The 18,893-nt window shown below is 37.8% G+C and overlaps 1 protein-coding gene across 6 annotated transcripts in view; it reads left to right on the forward strand.

The window, feature by feature from the left end:
* Positions 1 to 18,893, forward strand: part of LOC120634450 (filamin-A) — a 97,596-nt gene that overhangs the window by 50,920 nt on the left and 27,783 nt on the right. For 4 of the 6 annotated variants that reach the window (XM_039905027.1, XM_039905024.1, XM_039905026.1 and 1 more), the window contains 7 exons: positions 13,063 to 13,203; positions 13,735 to 13,904; positions 14,345 to 14,470; positions 15,352 to 15,465; positions 15,780 to 15,968; positions 18,131 to 18,233; positions 18,453 to 18,595. In XM_039905027.1, coding sequence (XP_039760961.1) covers positions 13,074 to 13,203; positions 13,735 to 13,904; positions 14,345 to 14,470; positions 15,352 to 15,465; positions 15,780 to 15,968; positions 18,131 to 18,233; positions 18,453 to 18,595 — 975 coding nt within the window. In that variant the 5' untranslated portion in view covers positions 13,063 to 13,073. Of the gene's footprint in view, positions 1 to 11,818; positions 12,084 to 13,062; positions 13,204 to 13,734; positions 13,905 to 14,344; positions 14,471 to 15,351; positions 15,466 to 15,779; positions 15,969 to 18,130; positions 18,234 to 18,452; positions 18,596 to 18,893 lie in introns of all 6 variants that reach the window. The other 2 variants (XM_039905022.1, XM_039905023.1) reach the window with 1 other exon arrangement.

The following is an 18,893-nucleotide window of genomic DNA, read 5'->3' on the forward strand; positions in this document are numbered from 1 at the left end:
TATCGTAGTTTTCTATGCTCGTGCAGAAATGTTGCCAGGATTTGACAGTTTTCTGTTGCACAAGTTTTTTATATTGAGATTGAGCCTCTTTGAACTTGTCCCAATCTGCGTCTTTCCTGGTGTTCTTTGCTCTGTTGAATAGGTGCCTTAACCTTTGTCTTTTTCTCTCCAGGTCGGGGCCCCACCAACTGTGTTTTGGTGCATGTTTTGTTTTTTGTATTCTTAGTGGGCATGCTTTTTCGTAGCATGTTGTTATGTGTTTTGTTATTTGTTCTACATTTTGGTCTATTTGCGTCGTTCCCTTTATTTTGGGTTTGTTGTTGTACATTGTGTCTCCCTTTATAAGAGTTTTGTATTTCTCTCTGTTTGTTTTTCTGGGATTTCTCCCAGGAGTTTCTTGCGGTTTAATCAGATCCAGTTCAAAGCTTATTCGCCTATGGTCGGAGAGTGTGAGCTCTTCGCACACGTGCCAGTTTTTTTATTTGGTCTGATATGTTGTTTGACGCTAGAGTAAGATCAATAATCGTCTGGTATCTACTTGAAACAAAAGTCGGTTCTGAACCTTTGTTAAGAATGTTTAGGTTAGTGGTTAGCAAGTATGAAACTAGTTGCTCACCTCTTTTGTTGTTTGTTTTACTTCCCCATAGGATGTGGTGTGCGTTGCTGTCGACCGAGATAATCAGATCGGTGTCGTCTTCTTCACATTGTTTTATAAGGTCCATCACCTCTTTTGTAGGTATTTCGCCTTCTATGGGTAGGTACAGCGAAGCCAGGACAAGTGGTCTGGCCGCTGCAGCTGTCCCTTGTTTTCTTCCGTTCTGTATTCTTACTGCCGTTAGATCTCTGTAACAGTAATGTGTTAGTAGTGTCGCTGTTAAACAGCGAGGTATGTATATACATGTTCTAGGTTGTTCCTGCAGGCTGTTGTAGTACAACTTACCATTACAGCTGCCGAAACCGCATATGTTTTGGGCCCTTACCCACGGCTCTTGGATTAGGGCGATGGTATCGGTCTCAACCTCCAGCTGTCCTCGTAGTGTGGCCGTTGCTAGTTGTTTGTGCTGGAGGTTGGTTTGTATTATTTTTATGTTGTCGTACGTGGTGTATTATAATGGATTGGAGTTGTTAAAGGTCGGCCTCAGGGGCCCATCCTTTTAGCAACTCTTGTATCCTCGCCTCGTTTGCATTCTCGTCATCGTCAGTCTCAGTCTCGGCCACCCCCTCCCATGGTGTCATGTTTGATGGGTGGTTAGTCCCGGTCTCCATTTCTATCGCGTCGATATCCTCGGAGGCGTTTTCAACGGAGGGTCCGGGCGCAGTGGCTTTGAGGTTTGTTGTCGCTGTGTCATTTTTCGTTTCTGGCTCCGGGGTCTTCTTAGGCGGTACGTCGCTGAGTCCTTCGCCGTCGAAGAACCGGATATAAATGGATCCGGTGGAGTAAGAGACTCTCCTTCCCTTGGCCAGGATGTCTTCGACCTGCTCCGTGGGTATTCCTAGGACTAGAAACACTCCCGGAGGGTTGCTGTTTGTTCTTTTATATGTGTACAGGGTCCACGACGAGACCTTGTACCAGGGGTTTTGGAGGGACATCATTTGTTGGAGTATTGCTATCTCCTCCGTGAAGTCAGGCACGTATAGTGCTGACCTAATCCGCACTGGTATGTCGGCCTGCCTTATGAGCGTGAGCCCCGTGCCCTCCCTTGGCGACTTCAATCGAGGTACGATTTCTTGGAGCCAAGAGAGGGCTTTGTCGTCGTAACACCACAGTTTCAGCACTCCTTCGTTGAGAAAGGCTTTCCCTACAAAGGATGGGGCATATGGTGTCGTTCCTGGCGCTGGTTTTCTGAGGCAGATAGCGAGGATCTCTTTTTGGATTTGACCCTGGACGCTATTTGCCTCTGGTTGGGTCATGTCGCTTCTGGGCACTAGGGTGACGGCCACACTTAGGTGTGGTTGGGTCACTCTCGCGTAAGAGTCCCTTGTGCGCGTTTGTCTGTCTGTCCGTGGTCTTTTGTATTCTCCCTGGGGCGAGATGGTGTCGTCAAGCCTATCCCTTTTCAGGGACTGGCTTGTCGACGTTCCGGGGTTCCCGCTCATGTCACCGGTCTCACCACTGCTCCGCCCTCTCCAGTACGCATTCGACCGGTGGGCGACAGGGTGTGGCCGGCGTTGAGCAGGAGTGTTGGTCGATGTTTGTTTTTGGGGCAAGTCACGATTGGATTCCGGTCGGGACACGCCCGCAGATGCGTCCGTGCCCTGTCCAGAGACGACAGTCGCCGCGGGTGGTTGACGGCCTTGATGTGGCTGTCTCCCTTCCCCACTTTGTCCGTACAAGCCTCTAGTCTGGTGGTGGACTTCCGCGTGCGTGTTCCTACCGGGTTCCATCGTCTGCTCGCCAGTCTGCGTGGTTTGGGTTTGGGGTGTGTCAGTCCGTCTGTCTGTTTTCTTTTTCTTAGGCCTCTTTCGCTTTTGTCTGCGGACTACCTCTGTCCAAACGCTCTCGGGAGCAGGTGGATGAGGTATCGCAGCAGCAAGAGAGGCCATATTGATTTCTTTGGAAGCGGTCGGTTGGGTGGTTCGGGTGGGCGCGGGTATCGGGGTCCGGTTGACATGGCTGGGGGTCTGTCTTGTGTCGCGTGGGGTCGTTGTCCGTAATGGGAAAGCGTTCGGTCGTTGGATGTTGTGCATAGCACAGGGCGGGTCTGTGCCCCCCCCAGAATACGAGGGGCAGCCTGCAGCCCGAGTTCCGTCCGCGACAGGAGCTCGAGCTGCAGAGAGGGATTCTCCGGTCCCATCTCTGGGTCCGGTACCCTCCTGGGGTAGTGTATCTTTTGGATCCGCTTCCATGGTTTTTTACGATTTGTGTTGTTTGTGAGGTGTTTGTGTGTGACTGTGTTGAGTGAGTGTTTGCTTGTGATGGGGATAGAGTGGTACGAGGAATAAGGTTTTAGGTGTTTGGGAAATAAAGTGGATCATGGGAGCAAGGTTTGGATCCTGGCCAGTGTTGGGAGTGATCACTGGGCAGGGATTTTTGAGCGTTGAGGTTTACTCCTCCTACAGGCGAGGCCCGTAGCTTGGCTGCTCGTTTAGCACCACCCAGGGGACACGTGTAGGGTGGGCCTCAGGATGAGGTGGTGGCTCCTACGGACGCGAGCTGCCGTTCGTCCCCCATACATAACATAATCGTCATAGTCATGACCACAGTCAACCCATTACCGGCCTACTGCCGGGTACAAGTCTCCTCTCAGAAAGTTTAAGAAACTGCGGATTGGTGGACTTTACACGACCTTGAGAACATTAAGGAGAACTCTCAGGCATGTAGGTTTCCTCACGATGTTTTCCTTCACCGTTGAAGGTACATAATATTGCTATTAAATTTTGCTTACGAAATCCTTGCTAAAAATAGCATAGTTTGCTTATAAGACCTATTTGCACAATAATATAAACAGCTCTAGAGTCGGCACTGTCACACAAAGTATGTTCAACTTGACTGATATCTTATAGGCACCATTCAACTTGATCGCTCAAGATAACAATATAATCCATAGAAAAAGTATCTAAATACTTGGACCTTGCTCTCGAGATTACCGCCATGTGGAATTTTGAGTCAACCGTTATTGTTCCAATTGTCGTTTCAGTCAATGGTCTTCTCGCGAAAAGCTTCGACCAACATCTTAAGAAGCTTTCGCTTGGTTTTTGGATCAAGGGTCGGAAACAGAAGGCAGTAATCCTTGAAACGCGTATTGTGAGGAGGTTCCTCACTCTGGAGCCCTGACCGCCGGTTGTTTGGACATTCAAAAGCCCCGCAAGCGGATGGTGGATGTTTTTTCTTATAAATTTTTAATAGTGTTTTTTCCTTTTTTTAAGCATTGTTAAGAATTAAATAAATATACTAGGACAATACACACATCGCCTTCTAGCCCCAAAGTAAGCGTAGCTTGTGTTATGGGTACTAAGATGACTGATGAATTTATATGAATAATATACATAAATACTTAGAATATGCATATAAACACCCAGACACTGAAAAACATTCATGTTCATCGCACAAACATTTTCTAGTTGTGGGAATTTAACCCACGGGCTTGGACTCAGAAAACAGGGTCTCTGCAAAGTGTGCCAATCGGCCGTCAAATTAAGAAAAAAAAATAATGAAAATCAATAAATTATAGACTAATCCATAGTATTCTGGGAAGTCCGGACGAAGTCGGGGCTGCTAAGGAGGCCTGCAGTACGCATCGTAATCCTACCTGTTGGAGAAGAGTGCTGAGCCCAGCACTGGGGGGGAATATGTTAGCGACGCAAAAAGCTCTCTTGTTAATTATTAATTAATAAATTATAAATAATTAATATTATATAATTAAGCTGAAATAAATGATTGTCTATGGTTTTAATAAATAATATGCTAAAAACGGAACGTAGGTGGCGGGGGCGGCAAACCGTTATTCTGACGTCCGCGGCGGTTCAAATTGTAGACGTTCACCGCAACCGACCGCAGCCGCATCGTTTAAACTTTGCCAACCGCTACACACGTTCTGTCAGCCAAGTCACTTTAAAGAAACCCTGTGTTTTCACTTGCCCTGGCCCCTACAAGTGGAGGGGAGTCCAATAAATTCAACGAGAGGGACATGCCGTGGTGGTTTTTAGTTCGGGTAAACGAGTCCCACATAACCTCTGTCCTGCCCAAAAGGACAGAGGTAGCCATAAAGCTTTTCCACCACGACAAAAAAAAAAAAAAAGACTAATCCATAGTATATATTTACACCGGAGCGGTGATAGCTTAGTTTTGAAACTTTTTGGAGTTTAGTTTAGGTAGGATTTTAACTTAAGCAATTTAATGTCGTGAGAAAGCATCGCGAGAAAACCTTCACGTCTACCTATCCCCTCATGGCCAACGTGTTGGCCTACTGCTTAACCCTCATATATCTGTATGAAGTCCACTTTTACGACACAGTTTCGCACGTTGATGATCCTTAGGTTTTAAAAGAATACGAAAGTGTAAAATTCATGATAGCACTAAAGTATAAAATTGACCTACTTGAAGTTGCATTCAATTAGGTCCTCAGTTCTCCCTTTCAGTATTTCCCTCCAGAGGCAATAACATCTCACTGCGTTTGCCTGTTTATTTCATTAAATTAATTAGCAGATGCCACTGAGTTGTGAAATATCGGCCATCCAAACAAACATATCTCTGAATTTGGGACATTGACACATCTTTCTTTCGCAAGGTAATCCGTTTTTTGGAGAACTAGGTTTTGTTTTGAAAGATGTGTGATAAATTATTGTGTTTATGACAAACTTATTTTATTTTTGCACTGTATTCGTTTATATTTTGAACATAGATTTAATATGTTACGACTGATTTTGACTGGATAGCAGGGACACGCAAACTTTTTTATGTGAATTAAATAGGTATTGTATAAAGTAGTTATTTCCATAATATAAACTTTGGGCCGTCCACTGTTGGACTTTTTATTTAATTCAATAAATAATTTGATTTAGAATTTTTAATTCAAATTAATAATTCTAAAATTCATAATTCACTTCAAGTTATACCTTGACTCAACACTGTAACAGGGAAGTCGACAAAAATGTAATAAAGTGTTTTTTATAGTAGTAGTTTGTTAGCCCTTGACTGTAATCTCACCTGGTGATAAGTGATGCTGTCTGAGATGTAGCGGGATAACCTGTTAGGGAGTACGGTAGTCACACCCCTAATTGGTTTCTACACGACATCGCACCGGAATACTAAATCGCTTAGCGGCACGTCTTTGTCTGTAGGTTGGTAACCAGCCACGGTCAAAGCCTCAAAACCAGAGAAAATTCAGAAATAGTAAATTCCCAAATTGCCCTGCCAGGAATCGAACGGGGATCTCCTAATTAAATTCACAGTGCTCACCGTTGCGCCAGGGAGTTCGTCAAAAATACCTCTTATACGATATCCCGTACCCTAACTGATGTTATTAATGCGAAGTCTGTTTGTATGTTTGCTTGTCCTTCCTTTACGCGCTAACTCAGCAACTAATTAACTTGATTTTGGGTAAGTTTAAGCGACGGAGATTAACATAAGCTACTTATTCCAGGAAACAAAAGGTTTGAATTTGTAAAAAACCGTAACCAACGCGGTCGAAGAGTATTATAAAAATATGTATCAAATATTATTTTATCTTTTTTTGACATTATATCACCATTGTTTTTCTATTAAGAAAACATTTTAAACCACATCACTTTTATGTAGGTTAATAGCATTAATCCGAATCCAATCTTTTGATATACTCGAATATTCTTATTCTACTTGGCTATGGCATCAAAAGCGATTGTATAGACAAACCATTAAACTATTAATTTGATATATTAGCTACTTAATGTCCCGCCCCAATTCCATGGAAACGGGATTACAGATTCCCTATATTATTAAATCTGAGATGAGCGGGCAGAGGAAATGTGAAATACCGATGTTTTGGTTTGTACCCACACCTTTTACTAGTACTCGGCGGGGCTGGTAAGTGGAATTTTAATGCTTCAGTTTAATTTATTTTCACGTCTCGAAGACATGTAGATATCCGTGCCAACTTTCATTTTAAACCGCACAGCCCTTTGAATTTTATTGAGTGACAATCAACCAGAAGTAGGTACTGTTCTTAAATTATGTTTGTGTTTTTTTTATTTTTTATTGGATCAATATACTGGTAACCACCAATGACGTTATTCTAGAAATGACCACAGCATGCTTAATTAAGATAATATAAAAGCTAATTAAATAACAAAGCAAAATTTAAAACTTAATTAAATTATTGAAGAAGGGTAGGTATATTATGAAAGAAAGAAAATTTTTTTTTACATTGCGCCACACATTACAATTTTCACGACACCACATAATATGTTATGTGTGGCACAACCTAGAAATAAGGGGCCAGACCAGCATTGTGCTGCACGCGCCAGTGGGAGCATACAGCGCTGATTTTCAGTTGGCACTTTGTACCAGGTAACACCACGGAAATACGTAGCCATCCACTGACCACATTTTAATAATTTAATTTAATAATAAACTAAGAAAAAAAACAAAAATTAAAAAAAATATATAACAATAAAACGAATACTACTAAACTAACTAAAAAAAATCCACAACTATAACAATAATAAATTAAAACTAACATATATTTATATAAATAAATAATTTTGCAGATAAATAAATAAATAAATATACTACGACAGTACACACATCCCCATCTAGCTTCAAAACTAAGCGTAGCTTGTGTTATGGGTACTAAGATGACTGGTGAATATTTTTTATGATTAATATACATAAATACTTATTATGTACATATAAACACCCGGACACTAAAAAACAGTCATGTTCAACACACATACATTTTCCAGTTGTGGGAATCCCACCCAAGGCCGTGGTCTCAGAAAGCAGGGTCGCTGCCCATTGCGCCAATAATTAAATAAGATACAATTCAATCATTTTAAAAACCACAGTACTGTTCAAAAAAATTTTATTTTTATTTTTTTAATCCGATTGAATTGATGTGATTTTTAAGATGGTTGAGAGCTATAAAGTTAGGGATTATCGTAGTCATACCCTAATAGGTTAACTAAATAGCTAAACGGCACGTAAGCGCGATGCACCAATATATACTGCGGCTGTACACTTAATATATTGTGTCGAGTCTTTGAAGGAGCCGTAGGCTGGCCAAGTGCGGATTGATAGACTTCTCACGTCCATTACAACATTATGGATCCCAGGCCTGCAAGCTTCACGATCTTTTCTTTCACCATTGAATTGAGTGATATTTAATTAGTTAAAACGCACATAACGCCGAAAATTTAGGGGGATCGAACCACTCGCAGCTCATACATTTTATTATTAATACAGCTTTTATTTACTATGATGATATTCTATTCTGGGTGTACATGGGTGTAGATAATGATCTTCACCCGCTCGAGAAGAGAATAGAAGAGAATGAATACGGAGATAAATAAATGATTTCAATATATTATGAGACATAAATTAAAAATTTAATGATTGAAGTTTATTGTTTAAGTAAAATAAAGCAAAATCTAGCCCGGCTAAGCGGGCTGGGTACGCTAGTAAAGAATAAAGGATTCACACCGTGCAGTTTTGCTTCACTGTCGCGAATAATAGCTGGTAACTGGCTGTTGCTCGCATTAGTTACGTTTTTCTACAAATCCCTTGGGAACCATTGGGATAAAAAGTAGCCTATATTACTCTTCGTCCTACAAAATCTTTGCCAAAATTAAAGTTGATTGGGTGCTTAGTTAGGGCGTGAAGGACAAACAAACAAACACACTTTCACATTTATAATATTAGTAATGATAAATCATAATGATAATTGTATAAATTAAGCGATCCCAATGCCCCTGTTGATTGATGTCGCCAGTAATTATCATTTTGGAATGATGCCTAAAAGCAGGTCGATTCCCGAAGCGATAGTGTTTTGATTCAGATATAGTATCCCGCAAATAGGGAATGCGTCATTGCATTTTTGGAAAGTAATTACACAGTACGAGATTTGCTCGCTCGCAATCCTGGAGTCGTTATCTAGTATGAAAATTTTATAAATTTAAAATGCATATAAAAAATTTCGGAACCGACGGGATTTGAACCTGCGACTCTCTGGCAATCGCCGACTGTCCGCTTTAGCCGATTAAGCTACGGCTCTCCTACCGTCGATGCCGAAATGCTTATAGCGACTGTAGCGCCATCTAGTAGGAAACATTGCAGTTTCGATCTACTTTTTCAAAGGTCCATATTACAATGAGATGAGACACGTTCGAAAAAAGAGATGACACATTCCTTTTTTATAATTTTTATTAGTGGTTTTTCCGACAGAGCTATATGTTTACACAGTATGCATGTAACTTTTTTATTCTATTTTTTTCATAAAAGTTTACAAGAAAATACTTAAAGCTAGCATCAGATAACCACCCAGGTTTGTGATATGTGCTTACAGAGAATTAATTGTAGGTGCGATAACTACAGAATATTATAAAGTGACATTACCGTGTCATTATTAAGCAACATTATTGGGAAGCGTGCTGTGCTGATAACGCGAGTTTCATATAATATAAAGTCAACGTCAAAGTCAAAAATATCTTTATTCAAGTAGGCCCACAGGTGGCACTTTTGATGCGTACATAAGAATTACACGGTAGTGAGATGATGGCGATAACCACATTCGTAAACTTAAAACTAAAGCTACGAGGGTTCCAAACGCGTCCTGGTCTAAGCAGAAGCCCACAACAAACTGAGCCGGTTGTTTTTTTTTTTTGTTATCACCATCTCACAATGACATTTAAAATTATTAGAAGAGCAACCTGGTTAGAGCAATAATTCACACCCAAGGTTTTTTATCGATATATATATATTATACATATAGCTCATTGAAAGCGTTCGGTGATGATGACCATTTTTGTTCACCCAAAAAGTACTCAAGGCGCCTAAAGAAGGTTTCCCTTCAAAAAACCGTATATACAATTTTCCTGAAAGTATGTTTTGAAGAAAATATGCTTTCAATTGTTGATTAAAAAAAATCGTATATAAATTATTGGCAAAATACAAAACACGAGTGGGTTCAGACATGTTGACATCTAAGAGTCGTCAAATTGTCAACTAACGGAAATGTCGCGTGTAAATATATTAGCGAAGATGTGGCGCACGCTTTATGAAATAGTTTCTAGTAAAGGCTGTATTACATGAGTATATATTTTATTGAGAGCTTATAGTGAGGATATGAAGCTACAGCCAGCGCTTAAAGTAATTAATAAAAGTTAAAATACCAAATGTATGGAAATAACAAGAAGAAGAATTAAAAATTAACAGCTGTATTAAACACTTCTCGATTGTTGTTGAGAGAACGCTAAAATGATTATGCAACTAGTATAGTGTTACGTGATTTTGGAAATGCTGTACGGATGCGGTGCAAATATCACAAGTTCTTCGGGTCATATGAATGCTTCAGTCAGATTACCACGTATCTATTATAATATTTATAATAACTGGTTTTGTAATTTATCACTTTTAAATCTTTAAAATATGAAGTACTGTGACTTATCAGTTAGGAAATCGTGTGCGTTTACAAACAGACATATTGCCTTAGTTACTAAGTGTCACTACAAACACGCTGAAAATTAATTGTCTTTGAGTATCCATGTAAAAAGTATCAATAAAATGTTGTTTTTTATTACTATAAATGTATAGAATGACAAACAAAGCCAAAAACGTAGAAAAAGGAAAAGAAAATCTTGTCACTCATTATTATGTCACCGAAACACAAATGGAAAATATTTATTGCCCGATTAGTATTCCAGTCCATTTTGCGATGTCGTTGCGTGAATTAAAAAAAATATACATCTGTCGCCGTATAAACACAGCCTAAAAATAAACACAGAGACGCGTCTCCTAGATGCCAACAATTTTTATTATTCGTAATGTCAAAACTTTCGAATAAACAACACATTTTATATAATCACAAGAACACATCTTTATACCTAGCGACATAAACCGTGACGTAAGCGTGACGTCTCCGGAGATAAAATAGTCTGTGGAGCGCGTATCATGAATTTATTGGCATTCTTAAGTATTTACATGGTTGCGGTGAAATTTTTATACGACGTAAAATACAAGGGGACACTGGTTTTTATTTATACTGAACTTCTTTCAATTTTTTTAATCGATTATAAGTTTTACAGTTCTACAGATCCTAAGTCTATGGCTTATTCTATAAGCTCTATAAAATCGTCAAATTTGTCTGTTCGTAGTAACTCTACCACCAGTTCAGAGAGTAGAAGCCGACAAGAAACTTAGCATTTGTTTTTTTCCAAAAGCAACAATTTACAATTTAACATTAATTTCACTATCAAGTGAGAGATGAAAGCGGAGCCAGATTCTCACAAGCAACCTTGTCATCAAGAAATTCTTCAACTGTATAATAACCTCGCATATTGGTAGGTTCAAAATTACAGTAGGAATAATATTTTAAAATAATATACTCAATAATATTCACAGATCAAGTATATAAACTAGAGTAAAGTATAGTTCAACGAGTACATACAACGATAATATTGAGATTTGTCGATATTTCGACCCAATTGCATGTATCTTTATCATGACGGGAACCGTTTACCCGTAATATTATCGTGGTATGTACCCGTTGAACTATATTTAAGAATGTTGATTAATCACGAAATTCTTCTATTCTACCGCGCACTTGCAAATTATCGAAAAATCTCCCATCTTATGTGTTTCCTCAAAAATACAATCTAGGGTTATTCAAGGGGCGGATAAACAAATTCCTTAAAAGCAGGCAACGCATCGGTGGCTCCTCTGGTGCTGCAGATGTTTATGGGCGGCGGTGATCACTTATCATCAGGTGACCCACTTGATCGTTTGTCCGCTATTAATATATATATAAAAAAAGTTTAAAATCTTTAGAGTAAAGTAAATCGGTTCAGATACCACGTCTACGGCCTTATCCTTTCTGGTCTGAGAGTAGTGTTCCAGTAATGGATTATAATGATGATGATCAATTTGAACAAACTGCTAGCGGGACGTTTGTACAATTACAAGTAATAAGACTATAAAAAAATGTAATATTTTTTCACTTAAAAACTTCACTCACCAACAAACACTCTAAAGAGAAAAACAACTAATAAAATGATAACACGCAAAAATCAAAAGCAAATCATAATTTTCAGAAATAGATTAGATACAAGGGGAACACAAAATTAAACATGCCAAATAAATGAAACACACCACACGACACATTTCAAAAATAACACATTTCGTTTAAAGAGTTGCAAAGCTGGATAAATGGCGTTACTGTCTGGACTCTGGAATTCTATCGTTGGTGGCAACGACAAGGAAGCAGACTGGAACGTAGTATCCCTATTCTACTTCGACAACAAGAAGAAATACTTCTCTGTGTCAGAAATTGATAAAGAGGCAGTGCCTATAGTGTACGCTGAAGCTCATAAGATAACATTCAACAAAACTGGTTTTGGACTAAATTACACGCCGTTAAGTTTCGTGTCTATCTACTATATTGATACTAGGAAAGGTTTGTTGTTGTATTGATCACAAATATCTTATTTCTTATAGCCTAGATCTTTTTTCAGTTCAGTATTTTCAGTTACACTAACCACTATCATCGTTGCGACTTTAAGATTTGCTGAAAAATTATAAGGTTATACAACTTTATCAAAAAATGCATGTCACAACCCACTCATATCTTAATTATAAGTCACTATTATAAACGGAAATGATAACAGTAGGAGAACACAGTTTTTTCAATGCAATAATTGCCATTCATAGCAAGCACTTAAGATATTAAAGTAATTAGTGTAATGTGAATTTGACAAAAGTTACGCATTGTATTAAAGATCTTAAAAACGTTTTAATAAACCAACATTGGTTTGAGGAAACAACTTAAAAACTGTTTCTTAGCTCCGCGTCAATTTATAAATTAAGTCGCAATGGTGGTATTTACATTTCAAAAATTACTTTAAAGTCACTAAAGAAGATTGTTTGTACGGTGTCCAATATATTAATGAATATGTCAGATGTAATACGTTCATTTTAAACTATACATTCTCAATTTCATCATCTCTTTAAACATTATGTTTACAGTTATTTCAATTTAGTCCTTACCTGGAAGTTCCTTTTGACCTTATTAATCTATATGTTTTGTGTTGTCTTTTAAGATGTTCAAATCAAAATAGAATTATATTTTACCACATACCTTTGATTGATTCCTTGGAATACCTGGAATGTTGATTTCCTGGAAGTGTGTATGCTGTCATGTTAATCCTGTTATAACTTACTCTTTTCCTTTAGATAGATCTCGAGATTTGTTATTCTCACCTGCATATTTTAATAAATAGACCCTATTTATCTAAATTTTTGTATTTTTTTTTTTCATTCGAGAGTCACATTATGTTTAGTGTTACATTAATAATTGCATTACCTATGGACCAATCATTATTTGCCAAATAGCCCTCAATTAAAACTCCAGAAATAAGTTTATCTATTCTCTTCAGCGGAAGTAAAGATGCCGAGCGGCCACATCGACACTCCAGTGATAGAAGACAACAGAGATGGTACAGTCAGCATCAAGTATGATCCTCGAGAAGAGGGTGTGCATGAACTCTACGTGAAGTACAATGGAGAACATGTACAAGGTACAGTGAAATTTATTGTACTTTAGTATGTTTTTTATGATTCAAATAAAATTTAAGAGCCCTATAAATAAATTACAGTACAACGAATTGAGGAAAACAGTTGATTCGTTCAATGAAAAACTAATTAAAGAAACTATATTTCGCGTTGACTGAAATTAAGTGTTAGATACAGCAGAAAGAACGAATGAAAGACACTAATGCTGAGTTTCTTGTGGGCATCTTGTCAATAGAATAGATAGGCCTTCTTGCGGAAAAGAAGTACTTTATAAGGAACAATTTAGGCTACTGTATTATTAATTAACTTTCCTATTCTTATAAAAGGCGCGTGTTTACTGGTATAATAACTGACTATTGGGCCCTTTACATAGTTACACTCAACATGAGTAATGAACAAATAATTAACTTCATCCTGTGTGACTTTTGTAATTTCAATCTTCCGGCATTAGTGTGAGAGCAAAATTTGTGCTATTCTTATACCTAGATACTAATATTACTTTGCTAGATATTTACATCATTATTTATATTGACCAGGTTCCCCCTACAAATTCCACGTGGACTCTATATCCTCGGGCTACGTGACGGCGTATGGACCTGGACTCACCGCGGGCGTTAGTGGGGAGCCCAGCCAATTTACCATCAGCACCAAAGGCGCGGGTGCTGGTGGCCTGTCTATGGCAGTCGAAGGTCCCAGCAAAGCTGAGGTCAGTAAATGATACAAAACAATTGCACAAGGTACCAACGGAAGAGTGTGTTTATGAAAACACATGTTTTGATATTAGCCGTAGATGACCCAATAACTATTTTTGCAACTTAAAAGATTCTTGCTAACGTTACGTCTTCAATAATAATATAATAATTAAGCTTCCAGTAAAGAAAAGCTTACCAATTCGCACTGGGCCAACGTGGTGGACTATGACCTTAACCCCTTCTCATTGTGGGAGGAGACCCGTGCCCTGTAGTGGACCGGTAATGGGTTGATATGATGATGGTGATGAATTAAGCTTATTTATTTTGTAGGTTGTTAAAGCTTAAGTTTTATTAATTAAATATTTTAATTCTTTTAAGTGTTAGTTAATAATTTGACATCCCTCAAAGTGTAAGTAGAAATTTTTGGTTACATTATTATGACTGAAATTTTCAGATCACATGCCACGACAACAAAGATGGTACCGTTGCGGTGTCGTATCTGCCTACTGCACCGGGAGAATACAAAATCAGCGTCAGATTTGGGGACAAGCACATCAAGGGCTCACCTTTCACGGCTAAGGTATATAATAGTTTATAAGGTATATAAATATATAAGAAAAAGAAGAAAATAACAATTCGTTGATACGCGAAAGTAGGTCTTAGCTATTTACAAAAAACACACCTTCGCTTGTATTGTATGAAGTATATTCAAATTTACGTGGTCCGTGTTTAATGACTTTAAGTGTCTTACGCCTTCCCATCTACCGAAGAAACGAAACGAACCAAAGAAATCAAAATTAATTTATTTCAAGTAGTCCTAATATAAGAATTCTTGAAACGTCAAGTCTGTCTGTTTGTAGTGACTCTACCACCGGTTCGAAAGGCAGATTCTACTGAGAATTTTGCATTTTGGCAGATTCTTCGTCGGCCCAAAGAGCTGTAGTATAACACTTATGGATGCATTATCAAAATTAAGCTTAATTTGCTATACTCCGCGAAAAGCAGGAGAATCTGTGTGGTGTAATTTATCATCATCAGGAGATGTTGACTTTACAATGAATAATTGTTAAGTGATGACATCTCCTGATGATGCTCCGGTTTCGGAGCGAAACGTGCGTAGAGGGTATATTGCCGAAGATCTGTTTGGTGTGGGGTATAAGGATTGAAGAAATTATAAATTACACCACACAGATTCTCCTGCTTTTCGCGGAGTATAGCAAATTAAGCTTAATTTTGATGATTTTCGATTGATTTGGATTTCCGCAAAGTAACGCCTGCTTCTATCCAATACTTATGGATGCGATTTTCTAGCAAAGCTAAAATGCGTTTCTTACTTTTTTACTCTGTCACTTTTAGTAAAGTAGCTTCATCCTACACCCTTTAGTCCTTCTTTTCGACAAACCTGAGATCTACATGCTCGTAATATTTTAGTAAGTAAACGTTGCGTCTTCTTTCTTGCAGGTTACCGGAGAAGGCCGTAAGAGGAACCAGATATCTGTCGGCAGCTGCAGCGAAGTTACCCTTCCTGGCAAGGTCAACGATGACGACATCCGCAGTCTTAATGCTTCTATTCAGGTATTTAGATTTCTCTACATCTAGAGTGGTCACGGTAGAATGATGCGAGGATATGATGTTAGTAAATAAAATTTGCGAAGAGCACTGTTGGTTTGGGCAGGATTTTTCAAATTGCTTTTGGCTCCAATCTCACAGCATGTGAGATTGCAGTCAGCCTAAAGTAGAAGCTCAAAAGATAAGATAGGTTATTTTATTTTAAGGTGTCCATATAACTGATAGGTAGTAGGAACTAGCAACTATTTAACAGTAAACGAATACTCAACTGTTGCTATTTAGTGACGAATGTGAAAATAACACTGAACAATCTTTTTCAGGCACCATCTGGTCTCGAAGAACCCTGCTTCCTCAAACGTTTACCTTCTGGTAACATCGGTATCAGCTTCACTCCTCGCGAGGCTGGCCAGCACGTTGTATCCGTGAAAAAGATGGGTGTGCACATCCAGAACTCACCCTTCAATATAACAGTCCAGGAGCAAGAAGTTGGAGATGCGAAGAAAGTCAAGGTAAGGTTATACAGGTCGAGGGAGCCCTACTATATGAGCCACAGCAAAAAGGACGCCTTTGCATGTCACCATTGTTTACTGTATACTCCTTACTGTTTCTATTCCTGTGTGTTATACGTGCAATAAAGTCTTCCTTCTTCTTCTACTATACAATAGTCTACCTAAAGAGATTCGAATCATTTAAAAATAAACTAAAGACGCATTGTTTAAATTTCTTATAAACGCGCCATCTATTATTTTATTTTATAACTACAAGCTGTTATAAGTTTAAGCTGCTAGTTTTGTATCACGCTAACTTGATAATATATTACCACTTATTCATGGTAATTTTAATTGCTCATTAAATGAAATTGTTTCTTTGGACAATTATGCCCGTTTTTAATAACGATTGGCCTTAGTAAGTGACTCCTTATAAAATAAGACTTTTAGGTATATATTTTCCTTTCACCAATCGATTTTCACTAGGCATCTATTATAACCTAACTTGTCTATGGTTCTTGCCACAAGGTGTGGTAGTTTGTGTTTGTTTTATAAATTTAAAAAAGCATTTAAAAATTGATAATTCCACCAAGTGTAGGTAAAAACACTAATAAAAATTATAAAAAAAGCAATGTGTCATCTCTTGTTTCAAACGTGTCTCATTGTAATTTGGACCTTTAAAAACGTTGATCGAAACTGCAACGTTTCCTACTAGATGGCGCTACAGTAGATATAAGACGGATGATGTAAAAAGACATTACTAATTTCGGCATCGATGGTAGGAGAGCCGTAGCTATAATAATAAATAATTAATATAATAATTGGAAAAAGCGCTCAGGCCGCGATTGCCAGAGAGGCGCAAATCCTGTCGGTTTCGATTATTTTTATCGTCAAAATCAAAAATATCTTTATTCAAGTAGGCCCATAGGTGCCACTTTTGATGCGTACGTAAGAATTACACGGTAGTGAGATAATGGCGATAATCACATTCGTAAACTAAAAACTAAAGCTACGAGGGTTTCAAACGCGTCCTGGTCTAGGAGGAAGCCCACAACAAACTTAGCCGGGTGTTTTTTTTTGTTATCACCATCTTACAATGTCATTTAAAATTATTAGAAGAGCAACCTGGTTAGAGCAATAACTCCAAGCTATTTTATCGATTACGTAGTCCTTTATACTATAATAGGACTTTTCTATAAGATTACGTTTAATACAAACTTTGAACTTTTTAAGAGACATCTCTAAGATGTCAATGGGTAGTTTATTGTAGAATTGTATGCAATTTCCTTTAAACGAATTATGAATTTTATGTAACCTAGTATATCGCACTGTAAGTTTATTCTTACTTCTAATGTTTAAGTTATTGCAGTCACATTTTTTCTTCAATTTAGAAATGTTTTATGAACGTACATTAAATTTTCAAATATGTACTGACTATACACTGTCATTATTTTAAAATCTTTAAATTTATCGCTCAATGACTGTATATGCGTTTTAAATTTATAAAATTGATAATTCCTCCAAGTGTTTGTGTTTGTATTATCATTTTTTTTTATTTTTCGTATAGAAATAAGATTGTTGAATTACAAAAATAGAATGAATATTTTTTTTATCTGTCAACTTTGACTTTACGAGTCCCCTGAACTTTGTAATCCGTTAAATTGTCGTCGGAACTTAAGATGGCGCCTAACGTCGTTAGTTATCACATAAGAGTTTGTGAAACGTTTTTGTCCTCTAGGAATCACCGAAATCACTAAGTATCTGATTAAGGCTTTTCTTAGGTTTAGTAATAACGGGTATTAATTTTTATATATATATTTTTTTATTAATGTATTGACGTCCGAGTGGCGCAGTGAGCAGCGACCCTGCTTTCTGAGTCCAAGGTCGTGGGTTCGATTCCCACAACTGGAAAATGTTTGTGTGATGAACATGAATGGTTTTTAGTGTCTGGGTGTTTATCTGTATATTATAAGTATTTATGTGAATTATATTCATAAAAAAATATATTCATCAGCTATCTTTGTACCCATAACACAAGCTACGCTTACTTTGGGGCTAGATGGCGGTGTGTGTATTGTCGTAGTATATTTATGTATCACTTTTAAATAAAAGCTCTGTAATTTTAAACTGGTATAGAAGAACAGACAAACATAAATATGTACCTATATGATTAATTTTCTCAGGTATCAGGAACTGCCTTGAAGGAAGGCAAGACCCATGGGGAGAACACCTTTTCTGTCGACACGAGGAATGCTGGATATGGTGGGCTTTCTCTTTCAATAGAAGGCAAGTTTTTTTTTAATATTTATTTATAAATATGTAAATATATAACATTACACACCTAATACTTAAATCAATATGTTTTTTTTTTTAATAAATATGTAAATATATAACATAAACACTTATATCAATATATAACATCCTCAATTTAAATGTGATGTGATGATGAAGGAAATTGTTTCGCATTTATAATATTAGTAAGGATTTACGTTATTTTCCTTCTAGGTCCCAGCAAGGCGGAGATTCAGTGCGCGGACAGCAAAGATGGCGTTCTAGCCATCAGCTACAAGCCCACTGAGCCAGGTTACTACATCGTTAACCTCAAGTTTGCTGATCATCATGTGGAAGGATCACCTTTCACTGTTAAGGTGAGCTCGATGTTTTTACCTTGGTTTTAACCTCCTACGTCATAACGACGGGTTGTCATTTATTGTTTATTTATTTTTGAAATTCAATCAGTACGGTTAACGGAACGTTCGTCGGAAGGAACGTTAGCCGAAAGTTTTCTAAGCTTTGTTTGATGAAAATCTGTCCAATATGGCCGATAATTTTTCACAACTCCCTCAATATAGGTATCAAATGAAAGTTATTGACTAGTAGAATACTATACTCTATGACAAATTACACATCTGAAATAGCATTTACAACAAAATGGCAAATTAAATA

This window comes from Pararge aegeria, chromosome 24 (genome assembly GCF_905163445.1).
Source record: "Pararge aegeria chromosome 24, ilParAegt1.1, whole genome shotgun sequence".
NCBI lineage: Eukaryota > Metazoa > Arthropoda > Insecta > Lepidoptera > Nymphalidae > Pararge > Pararge aegeria.